The 12,718-nt window shown below is 33.6% G+C and overlaps 1 protein-coding gene across 1 annotated transcript; it reads right to left on the reverse strand.

Annotated features, from left to right (window-relative positions):
• Positions 1–244: 244 nt before the first annotated feature.
• LOC147396109 (putative beta-D-xylosidase 2) lies at positions 245–9,415 on the reverse strand. The gene is made up of 7 exons (XM_086449776.1): positions 8,963–9,415; positions 6,690–6,968; positions 4,340–4,509; positions 4,127–4,224; positions 2,647–2,997; positions 1,446–1,859; positions 245–1,159 (listed from the first exon to the last, which is right to left on the reverse strand). The coding sequence occupies exons 1-7, from the start codon at positions 9,356–9,358 to the stop codon at positions 561–563; spliced, it is 2,307 nt and encodes a 768-aa protein (XP_086305902.1). The 5' UTR covers positions 9,359–9,415; the 3' UTR covers positions 245–560.
• Between the last annotated feature and the right edge of the window lie 3,303 nt (positions 9,416–12,718).

Consider the following 12,718-nt stretch of genomic DNA (forward strand, 5'->3'; position numbering starts at 1 on the left):
GTGGGATCTACTTTATTTCCTTGACTCTTCACCCTTTTAACTTTATTATATTTCATCTTTGACTCATTTAATTAAATTTTTTTTTTCATCTTATGTCCTTTTAACTTCAATTCTTTTTAATAATACCCCTTCAATTTTGTTGTTTCCACTTTTATCCCATTAACCCAAAAGAGGACAGCATCGAGAGATCTCTAGTATCATAATAAGAGGAACAAAAGACAAACATAAGCTCAAGAATCTGTCAAATATAAAATATGAATAATTTTTTTATTGAAGAGTTTAAACTCTATCCCAACTTAAAAATACAAATATAAAATTTAGACAAAAGGGTTGCTTAGCTCCCCTTTTCTCTTTTTAATTAACCCATTCTCTTTAAAATGGATTAAATCCAATACCCAAATCTACTTAAGTAATCTATATAGCATAAAGACTAACATACCCTTTTCTTTTCTATTAACGACATAGCAATTGTTTCCTCTCTTTCTCCTATTCTTAGGGGGAGGATATGAACGCCATTGCAAGAAAAGTCACATGGGTATACTTGTCTTCCACTGATTTAACTACGCTTTGATCTCCCCTAGAGCTGCAGCTTGAAGAGAAACTGGGTGCCTGAGATCGCCAATATGAAGGCTATGTTCACCCATCGGAATTCTTCGGATACCATACTTATCGACAACACTTAGAGACTTGCAAACATCTACGCTGATCCTCACTTGCTGTTGAGAACCTGCTGTTATATGCACTTTCTCGAAAGCTACTAGTTGTTTGTGAGGCCCCCAATGCCCAGCTGGTGGTGCCGAGAAGACTAGTAGTGTGTGTGATCCATCCTTAGAGCCGATATTCTTCACGTCGACATGTAGGCTAATTGAGAGTGTGTTACAGTTAGCGTGTGTGACCCTCATTGCCTTGCTTGACATGGTTGTGTTTGATGCACGTTGTCCATCAAGAGATACTGCAACCATTGTTGGGGCATTGGCTATGGAGTGCACGAAGTTGGTGTAGCTCATTCCATGCCCAAATGGGTACACAACTGGACCTTTGTAGAATCTATAGGTCCTACCTGGATAGCCCTTCGATGGGTCTGATCGCATGCCCATAGTCGTCATTGGGACCTTTGCTAGGTAGTCTTGCGGGTACCATGTCATTGGAAGCTTGCCTCCTGACATATTGAAACACCATTTAAAAAAATATGTAAGGATGTTCATGTATTTTCATATTTTTCTATGGATCTCGACATAGTTGAATGGAGGATAGGATTTGTTTACTCGACTAAGTTGGGCTTGGGTTCAAGTACCTAATGTTGGAGAGTAAGTCGGGCTGGACTGGTTTACTTGAGGGCCATTAAATTTCAAAATTGTCCATGGAAATTCTTTTATAGGTTTAGGTTAATTGAAGATCCGTTTTGGACACAAAAGTAAATATTTGGCATGTAACTATCAACTAACCTGGATTGGCTGTTCCAAATAAGATATCTGCAAGGGCAGCTCCTCCAGCTTGGCCAGGGTACCCTACCCATACAATCGCAGCGACACGTGGGTCGTTCTTAGCAAATGACACGTCGATTGGCCCACCGCTCATTAATACCAATATGGTCGGACCTCTAGAGGCCATAGCTACCCTTGAGACGAGCTCTTGTTGGCGCCCGGGGAGAAGGAGCCCTACCCTGTCTATGAATTCTGCTTCGATCGATTCGTCGAGACCCATCACTAAGACTGTTGCATCAGCTTGACGAGCGGCGTTCTCTGCTGCACCGAATAGTTGATTACTGTTGCAAGCCACATTGGTGCACCCGGGTTGGTGAATTGTCCTTGCATATCTTCCTATTCCTTGTAGGGGTGTGGTATATCCACATGGAACACCTAGGGATAAAAAAGGTGACTATATTAGGGATATTTTTGTCATTTAGCAAAATTTTCATAACCATAAATTTACCAAAGGATTGGATTAGATCCCAAATTTGATCGAATAACTTAGGATCCAGATTAAGGATTTGGGTTTTGATAAGGATCCAATCCAGTAAGGATCTGATTTCATTTTAGTTTTGGGTCAATCATGTCCTCATTTCACAAGGATTCAAAAATATGTGAGAAAAATATATAAACTACATTATATATTGGGGAATGCTAAAGTTCAAGACCTAATGGGAACATTAAAACGTCCACCAAATTCACTTTTCAATAATACCATTCCCATTTTGTCTTCTATTGAAAAGATAAAAGTTGTTAATCTTTTACATAATAAACAGTAAGGGTATTTTAGTCTTTTGATTTAAATGTTTTTATGTATTAAATACTTTAACGATCAATATCAACACAATAAATGCATTTATTAAGAATATAATAAATGTATTTGTTATGTAAAAGACTCGCATACCCTTGTCTTTTCATTAAAAGACAAAATGAAAAAGGGTATATTGGAAAAAAATTGATGGAGAATGAAAAACATTCCCACGAGGTCTTGGATATTAACATTCCCCTTATATATTTGTTTAAATATATATTGTATATCTATATTTAATATATCAAACCAATTTGATGCAATTGACATCCAATTCGATTTTGGTCTAATATATTGAGATCCGATAAGAATCCAATTCAATAATCCTCAGACCATTGTTTTGCATCTAATTTATGTACGCTGGCTTACCAGCATAGTTGCCGATCATGGTAACGGTGACGTCAGAATTGGGCCCAATAACAGCAATCGTATGGTGACGACGTGTTGACAGTGGGAGCGATGGTCCATGATTCTTCAACAATACCATGCCCTGGCGGGCGGCCTCGAGGGCAAGATGTTGGTGTGCCATGGTGCAAACATCCCTTGGGCCTAAGTTCCCATAAGGCTGTCTTGATGGCTCTCCATCAAACATGCCCAACCTCATCTGTACAGTAATGGTATTAACTAATGCATTGTTAACATCTATCTCACTCAATATCCTTTTTCTTATAGCCTCCTCTGTGTGCACTGCAAGGAAGGGCCCACAGTCCAAATCAAGCCCTGAAAATAACCACACAAAAAAAAACAAAAATTTTACCCCATTTTCAAAATCTTCAAAAACAATTAATTAACTACTTTCTTCTTCTTGCCAATTATATATACATATAGATAAGTAAGGGATAATCAAAAGTATAAATCAAAGTAAATGATACCATAAAATGATAATGTCAATTTGATAAGATAATGTAATTCAACTACTTACGCATGTACTCTCACAAGAGTGATTACATTAATATAATTTTGATGAGTAGTTAACCAATGAATATGTCAACCATTTGAGGTGATTAATCTATTTTATACTTGCAAAGTACAAATTAGATGTTTGTCCACATCATCTAGGCACGGGCATTGCATACCTAGTTAGATGCGGACGAGTCCCCAATTGGTGACGTGTCAATTCCAAAGATTAAAAAATGCTTAGATAAGTTGAATTAATACTCGAAGTAACAATACTTGAGGACAAAGTGTGCAGAAAATCATAGATGCTTTTCCTCAAGATACGAATACACTCAAGGAAAATTGATGATTCTCTGCACAAATAATGATACTTCGAGTGTTATTTTGAGTCAATATAGCAAGGCTTTTCTTAAGATCATGATAATTATATAATCTCAAGGATACACCAACCAAGGAAATTAGATCTATAAAAAAGATGATCATTTGAAGGTTAAAATATGTAATTTTCTCCTTTTTCGAGTTCTTATTTTATAGTATTGTTATCTAACTTGATTTTTAGAATACCCCTCCCTTGGTCTCGACAAGGAGAGGAGGAAATATCAAGGAACAATCTTAATTAGATGATGTAGAAGGGGAAAAGACTAAACAAAATCGAAAATTTGTATCCATAGATACAATGAATGGTAGTAACTTGGGGCCAAGGAATCTGCTCTTTCTATGGTCTCAAGTTCAAATCTCACTACCCATAAAAAACCTTGGTGGACACGCACCGCTCTGCGTAGTGGGGTATAGCCTGAGTGCGGGGCGTAGGGACTAGTCTTGTGCGCGCAAGCTGGCCCAAATACCCTTCGTTATCAAAAAAAAAATGATAGAGAAAGATCTCTTTATCTCAAGTTATTTTCACTTTAATTTAGATAATCTCAACCGTTCAATCTAATAATAGTTGACTAACCTGATTTAATGGCGCTGGCAGCTGCTTCTTCTGGTGTTGAGGTGTAGTGTTGCTCATCAAAGAGAACACCAACCGAATCACAATCCGAAACAATATACCTATGGACCCACCAACCAACAGATAAGAGAGCTTTCACGTCAAGGTCAACAAATTTGTAAAATATGATCAAACCAATCAAGTGATTGTGATCATTTTGATGAAATTTTAACTAACCCATTAAGCTTCCATTCCCCTCTGATTGTATTACGTAGAAGATTGGGGTCAGCACAAGTTGGAATTCCGTTGACTTGATTGTAAGAACACATAACACTAGCCACCTTCCCTTCCATCACACAAGCTTTGAAAGGCACATCAAATGTATCCACCAAATCTTGCTTGCTCACCTACACACGTGTAAAGCTATTACACACGTGCAAGGTGGAAATATACTCCAAACTTAATAAAGCTTTTTAATTTTCTTCTCTTTTGTAGGATTTGATTGGAGAAACAAACAGATGGGAGGAATAAAATGCAATGGCCGACAAAGATAAAAAAGCTGAAAAAAGAGAGAATATTTTGTGTTAAAAAAAAAAAATTATATTTTAAAGAATTAAAGTTATACAACAGCCTTGGGCCACAAATTATTTTAAAATTTGTGAATTGGACTCAGAAACTCAAACGATTTGACTTGAGTTGACTCATGTGAATTTTGTTGTGACTACTTTAATATTCATCTTAATTAACTGAGAGCCAATTTGGAACATATTTGTAAATCTTGAATTTTAGTTTTGTCTCATTCACAAATCATACCGAGTTGATTTGGACGAGTCATCTCAATATCTCAAGAGGAAGAAGTAAACGGAGCCAAAAAAAAAAAAAAGGACCTAATCTCGGCCATGAACGGGTCAAATCGACTGGGCTAATTTAGAAATTTGTCCAAGTCATACCATTATATTTATTTAAAAAAGCAAAAAATCAAAACCTGAGTATAACATTTTTTTAAAATATATTTATTTGACTCAACTCTGGAAATAAGAATGAGTCAAATCAAAGATATAAGAAATAAATTTAGAAATTTGTCCAATCCATACCACTATATTTGTTTTGATTTTTATTTTCTAGAAAAAAGTAAGTATTTTATTTAAAATCTATTTATATAAGGAAAAATTATTAAAAGAAAATTAAATGTTTTAATATTTAGAAAAAAATCCATTTTTTAAAAAATTATCAAAAATAATTTAAGTCGTTGGATAGTCCAACGTTTTTGTAACTCGTTGGATTGTCCAACATTTTAATGTATTTTATGTATTTTAAAGGATTAAAACGCTGGACTCTCCAGCGACTTAAATTGTTTTTGATAATTTTTTTTAATAAATATTAAAATATTTAATCATCTTCAAATAATTTTCTCTTTATATAACAAGTACCTTGCAAGAAAAATCTGTTTATATATAATTTATTATTATAATTCATCACAATCTGACAGACTTAATTGTGGCAATTTTATTACAAAAAAGTCTCTTTATCAAGTTTGTCACGGAACAAACCTTATTTTATAAATTAGACTTGCATGACTAACTTAGTAAGATTTTAAATCATACTAAAGGCTGTTGGGCACATATGAATTATCAAATTGACAATAAAAAATTAAATCTTTATAGATTTAATGGAAAAACTCATATTCAAAAAATTCATTTGTGAACTTCATTGAAGGTGTTGAAACTAGATGATTACTAAACTCTCAAATTTAAAATAAGAATTCATAGGTGAAAATTAATTTAATTTTATTTTTTAAATTCTTAAAATTTCATACTTTTATAACCCTATCCCATCATATTTGGTTGTCACAGGTTGATGTGGTTAAATCTAGTCCAAGATATATATGAAGTTGATCCCCACTACAAACATGGGTGGGTGACAAAGGGAGGGTTGGTGGGTAGCAAACTTCACAAAGAAGGGTTTCTTGTAGTTTTGACAACTCCAAAGGGAGTTTTTTAAATAATAAAAGTCCAAACGGGTAATCTTCCCTCTTTTTTTTTTATTTATAAAGAAAATAAGTTATTCAGATTGATGATTTGGAAGCTAAAGTCAACAATATATAATAAATATTAGAAAAAGGAAAAAGACTGGAGTGCTTTCTTGACTTTATTAAGCTTGAAAAAAAAGTATGGAACAGATGATGGTGCTAACTGTCACTGATTTTTTTTAGCTCACAGTCTCTTGGGAGGGTGCCGTGTCAAGATGCGTAAAGACTAATGATAAAACGACACTCTGACACGTACGGAGATGACGTGGTAAGACACATAATCGATGATCTTTCTCCCTCCTTATGTATTTCAAAGAAAAAGACCATGATTATGATTATGATTATGATTACGTGCCTTTGCCACGTCAGCCGTTAGACTCTTGTGTAAATTACACACTTGTTTCATGTGATTGGTTGATTCCGGATTTTTACGAGCAGAAAAATTTTCAGACCCCACCGATTCATCAACAAATCAGATCCATCAAAAAAAAAAAGTTAGAACTGAGGATCAGTCAAACTATATTGCAGTGCGTAGCATAGTATCATACCCTACCCTACCCTGGCGTTGAAATGGAAGCGATCGACGCCATTCCAATTATCGAGGTCGTAGGCCGTGTAATGCTTGCAGCATGCAGCGACCTTTAACCGGTTAGCGTCGTAGCCTTGTAGTCCCCTAACGTAGCTGGCGGCGTATTTGCCTACAACAACCGGGTCTTCACCGGGAGTCTCCTGTCCACGGCCCCATCTTGGGTCTCGAAATACGTTCACGTTCGGACTCCAATACGTTAGACCGGCCATTCCTCCGTTGTACATCGCTCTTGCTTCATCTGACACCACCTGTTTAATACGATCAGCCAAAGTCACCAAAACCAAATAAAGATCAAAACAAGAAAACATTAACACATACGACTTACCAAATAAAAAAAAAAATTATAATAACACACACAAGATTCGCTCAGGATTGTGTTACGTCTATGGCTCCACACTGATTCACTAAATTCTAAAGAAAATGATTTGTAATTGCTCTATCTATAGAGATCTAGTTTGCGTTATGTCACCAAATCCTACCAGAAAAATACATATAAATTTGAAAGAAGGTCTAAGGCTTCGACCTCTATGCCTTTGGAAAAGCTCTTTCGATTGTATTTAGCCTTTTTGAAAATAATTATGCTCCAATCTCTACGACATATGATTTTTTATTTGGAGCTTATGTTCATAGGAAGAAATTCGATTTTCTTCTCCATGAAATTTTAAAAATAATAGTGAAAAAAAAGACGTTCAAATTTAATTCCAAACTCAAATCCTGAAATTCTTGTACACTCATCTCTCTCTACCTACCTATTTGAAATACAACAAAAAATATTGAATTAATATAAATTGTAAAGTCATTTCATACGTCGTTATTAATAGAATTTCAATACTTGTTAAATTTCAAAATGAAAATTCATCCTAATAAGATCTCATCCATAGGTTGTGTGTTCGATACTTAATATGAGTAATATTTCCTTAAGGCCATTAGTGAGGGCGTTCCCTCACTTACGTGGTGTGTGTGATGTGCGGGTGTTGCACATGCCCGGGGGAGGGTCCCATATGCCTTGGTTTGGAGTGGCTCATCTGGTCCCCCCTAGTCTGGCATAAGTCCGAACACCTCGTTATCATCAAAAATAAAAAATAATAATAATTGGGATAAAAGACATAAATAACAAAAATATAGAATATTCTTACTAACATACGCTAGAAAGGATACAATTTTGCTAACATGCACTGTGGTCACGTTCCCACTAATAGCATGGGCAAATTAAGTATTTTACTCTCATGTCATGCTACCCACCACCAACCGAAAGCTTTGTAGTGAAGAAAAAACAAGACAGAGTTGACAGACTTTTTCATTACTAGACACACTTTTTTTTTTTTTTCTTTTTTAATGAATTAGGCCTCCAACAAAATATATATATATATTATTTTGGAGTTTAAACTTTAAAGCAAAGATAAGGATATTTCTGTCCTTGGCAAAGCTCACATATATTTGTTTACAAGCGTGTCAACGTGGATAAATCCCCATTGTCTATAAAACCAGAAAAACAAAGAGTTTTTTTTTTTGGCTTATTGGGTAGACATCCAACATTCTTAATTTTGTTGTGATGTCACTCTTTGACTTTGGTCAATTGACGTTGGTTGGACACTCTCCTTCTAATCTTTTGTTGGAATGACTAAAATGTCTAATGAAACCAATGTTTTAAAATCAAACCTATTGATGGAATCAAAGATTTATCAATAGATTTAGTTGGACCCATGTTAGATCCTAGTTCAATTTCATTGAAATTGATTGGACCATCGACTTGTTTTGAGTTTTAAAAAATTGATAGAAACTCATTGATCTACTATTATAGTAGATTTGTTAACAAAATCAGGATTTAATATTGATTTTCTATTATTTTTTTTTTTTTTGGGGGTGGGTTTATGAAGGATGTGAGGTTGTTCCTAGGGATTCCCATTGAATCCCTAGGAAACTTGTACTAATCCTAGGTAAACATGTGACTTTTCCTCGCATCTCAGCCGTATTTTTGTTTGTGAGAAAAATGCAATAAAAAGTTTTATTTCGAGTTTTAAAAAAAAGAAAAAAAAATTTAATGAAAAAGGACGTCCAGAGGTCTCAATCTTACGCACCATGTTCAAAACTTGAAATTGCGTCTTACGTGAACGATGAAAGATAACGACATCAAGGTCCAATATTAGCTATTAAGATAACGATATTAAAATGACGAAAATACCCTTATTACATCAAAAGTTGATTTTTAATTAAGTAGAAATTAAGATTGAAGACATCTCACCCGTCCGATTTGTTCCCAAAGAGAAGCATTGAAGGAAGCAGCGGTCGTGATGACTTGTGGGAAGCTAGTGGCCCCAGGGAAGGACCCACCAAACTTGGTTCCTGGGCCCACATTGGAGACCCCATGAAGAGCCTCAGACCACCATTCGTAGCCTTTGATTCCTAACCTGGGGACTGGAGCAGCGTTGTTAACTAACAGTCTGATCTTCTCTTGCAATGTCAACCGTCCGATTAGATCCCTCACTCTATCTTGTATTGGGAGAGAGATTCGACAAAAGGGTAAGTTGTTCGTTTGTGCATCTCGGGGATCACAAGCAAATGGTATACGTGCTTCTATGGTGGAGATAAAGAGAGAAAGAAATGTGAGGAAGAGGAGAGAGAGGGTTGTGGGGGGCATTTTGAATGATAGTTTTGCTTCTGTGTGTGTTTGTGTGGATGAAGCTTAAGGCTTGAAGAGGGAGGGAGAATATATAGAGAGAGATTGTGTTAGAATTCTGATGATGATGTAAAACGACTTGCTTTGATGATTAGATATCCACGTCGTTCTTTAACTGTTTTAAAAGAGTGAGAGAGAGAGAGAGAGACGTGCAAGTCAGTGTAAGTTTTAATATCTGACTACGCACTTTTGGATAATACCTGTAAAGGTTTGCAGACCATGAATATACTTGTAAGAATTAAAATGCGAAAATTCGAGTGCAAACAGATCGAGTCAACTCAATGACTCGTTGGTTGACTCATACAAGTCAAAAAAAATGTGAGTTACCAAAACATTCTCTTATTTACCTAATTTTCTTTTTCAGTCGGTAAAAAAGCATGTTTGAAAATAAGTTTTCTTTATTTTGTTTTGTTTTGTTTAAAGAGAGAATTACCAGGCAAACCTAACTGTTGCATTTTTATTAAAAAACTCCCTTGAGTTTTGAACAACTCTTTTATTACACGCTTGTAAGCGGGATCCACGTCATAAAATTGGTTTAATTGGTTACTTAGCATACATTGGAGTGGATCATCCTAATGACATCGATTTAGGCATCTAAAATATGATTTGGTGCCACAGGATTATAAAGGACAATTTTAAGAACTTTGAAATTTTTTTTTTACTATTTAGCAAATTATCATTTGCTACTATTGTAGTAATTATTTATTTTTGTAAGATAATAGGTTAAGAACTTAGAACCATAACCATTATATTTAATTCAATTTCGATTATTGTTGGTTCTGAGTCTGATTCCAAAATAAATGAAATCAGAATCGGAACCTCCAAAAATCACGGCTACCCATTAGTTTTGATTATCAAGAATTGAATGAGAAAATAAGTATTTCAAATCATTATAAAAAAATTCATTTAAAAAATTAATATATTATCAACAAAATTATTAACTTAGTTATAATTTATTATACTAAAGATACAAATTAATGATTTTTTTTTTTTTTTTACAAAAATAAAAACTTATCTTAGTTAAAAGTAATAAATTTTTAGAAGAGAACTCATTTTAAGCTTCAATTGATAATTCATATGGAAAATTGAAGAATTTTATATGACATACATTTCTTTTGAATATAAAAAAAATATATCTTAAATCTTCTATAATATGAAAAGAAATGACAAAATAAATCAGTTCCGTGTACCGATAGATATCCATTGCATAGAACCTAACGGTTCTGGTTCCCATCTATTCGGTTCCATTTTAGACCTGACACTAATTGATTCTAATAAAAAGGAAATCGAAATTGGGGTTTCGATTTGATTTTCATTAAATAGGTACCCATTGACACCCCTAATGTGTACTATATATAATGGTAATTTCCAAATCTCTCCACCATGTTAGTAAATTTATCTAAAAATAAAATAATAAAATATAATAATTATTTAAATTATTGATTACACTGCTTGATAAAGCATACATAGTGATAAAAATCCAGATTTGAAAATTTTTAACATGGGAAAAATTCAAAAAAGTTGGGGAAAAATCAGGAAAAACGAAAGTATATTATTGTTATTATATAAAATGTATATATCATTTATTAAACAAATTAACAAATTTTAATATTAAATATAGGATTTTTTTAATGTGTGGCCTTAAAGCACACGTTAAAGTGCACTAAATACCCTTTGAAAATTAGATTTTATATTGAAAATGCCCTTAAAAAGATGATATTTTACCAAAATGCCTTCAGATTCCAATCTCCACCCTTAAATATATAATATAAAAATGCAATTTCCAAAAGCTTTGAGAATAAGTCGGGATTAAATGACTTATTGAAAGAATCGTCATTTTATCGCGATAATTTGACGATTTATAAGAATATTCTACAGACTCGAAATAGTGGGACGGCGGGCGAAATTAAGAAATTAAAATTTTCAACTTAGGAATAAAATTACGAAATTACCCTTGCACTGATTTTCGCGTAGAAAGTGATGCAGCAGTTGATGGAACTAGAGATATCATAGCTCACGGGGGGGAGTTTTGAAGACACTTTCTGTCCTTCCACGGAAGCTTAAGAATAAAGACAAGTTTTCTGGAGCTGCACCACAGAACTCTTCTCACGGGTGGTGGGCTTTTTCTTTACGGATGACAGAATAAAGATGATCATCTTCTTTGCCACCTCAGCATTTTTGTCCGGTGATTGAACCGGAATTTTCATTAATTGGTCAGACCGGGCTTCTATTTGGTCGGACCAATTTTTATTTATTAAATAATAAATTTATTTGTTAATTAAAAACATAAGATTTAAGGAGTTAAAATTTTCTAATTTACATAATATTTAAATTTTCAATATTATTTAATAAGTAGTAATCAGATTTAAAAAATAATAAACATCAATCAAGAAAGAGAATATTTAATGATTCTGTATTTTGGTAACTTAATCTTTAATTTATGAAGGTAATATAAAAAGTGAATGATAAAGGTTTGTAGGTGGTTCAAGTTAAAAGGCTGCCTTATGATTTTGAAAACCCAAAAAAAAAAAAAAAAATGTATTTTAAGTAACCAACAGCTTTTAAGGTGAACGATTGGATGATTGAACCTTTGCTTTATAAAAATCAATTGTTCTCTATTATATTATAATCCTCATAAAAGTGGTTAAATTTAAATACTGAACCTTTGCTAAGGTGGTTGGTACATGTGGCCTGTTAAAGTAAAAAAAATATATATATATTTCGATCTTAATTAAATCGGACCGATATTTTTAAAGTTTTTGATTGATTTTTAAAACACTACTAAGGAGATTAGTAGGGGAAAGTTATGACATTAGGGCATAAAATGGTTAGACTGGATTTTAGTATATTCATGTTTAAATCCAAATTTTTTATATGAATTGGGATTTGGATCACAAACAAGTGGAATCCGACCTGTTCCTATAGCGACATATGATATTTTCGTGACATGTCTTATTGAAGAATAAATCTATTAGATTGCATGTAAAATAGAAAACATTGGACTACTTACCTTGCTTGCCTTGGTTCCAACCATTACACTATTTCTTTTTATAAGAATCCATGTTGTAGAATAGAAAAAATATTTTAAAATATAAATTTTAAAGTAATATATAATGGATTCGATTGGATCTTGTCAAGGATCCGTATCCAACTCAAATCAAAGTCAGGTAAAGGGACATTAAATTATTATTTTTACTTTGAATTTACTCTAAAGATCCAAATCCACTAAATTTGACTTACAGATCACTGGGATTTTGAGTCAAATCTGACCCATTTTATGTAAATCCCTACGCATCACCATGGAGGAGTTTTGGGTGGGAG

Source organism: Akebia trifoliata, chromosome 8 (genome assembly GCF_017979445.1).
Source record: "Akebia trifoliata isolate Shusen 1 chromosome 8, ASM1797944v1, whole genome shotgun sequence".
NCBI classification, from domain to species: domain Eukaryota; kingdom Viridiplantae; phylum Streptophyta; class Magnoliopsida; order Ranunculales; family Lardizabalaceae; genus Akebia; species Akebia trifoliata.

Bases quoted from the DNA above. Each gene is read 5' to 3' on its own strand.
- LOC147396109 (XM_086449776.1), bottom strand. From the start codon at position 9,358: ATGCCCCCCACAACCCTCTCTCTCCTCTTCCTCACATTTCTTTCTCTC. The intron at 6,969-8,962 runs GTGAGATGTCTT...CGTATTAAACAG, and splicing joins TTTGGGAACAAATCGGACGG to GTGGTGTCAGATGAAGCAAG. The intron at 4,510-6,689 runs GTAGGGTAGGGT...ACACGTGTGTAG, and splicing joins GCTTCCATTTCAACGCCAGG to GTGAGCAAGCAAGATTTGGT.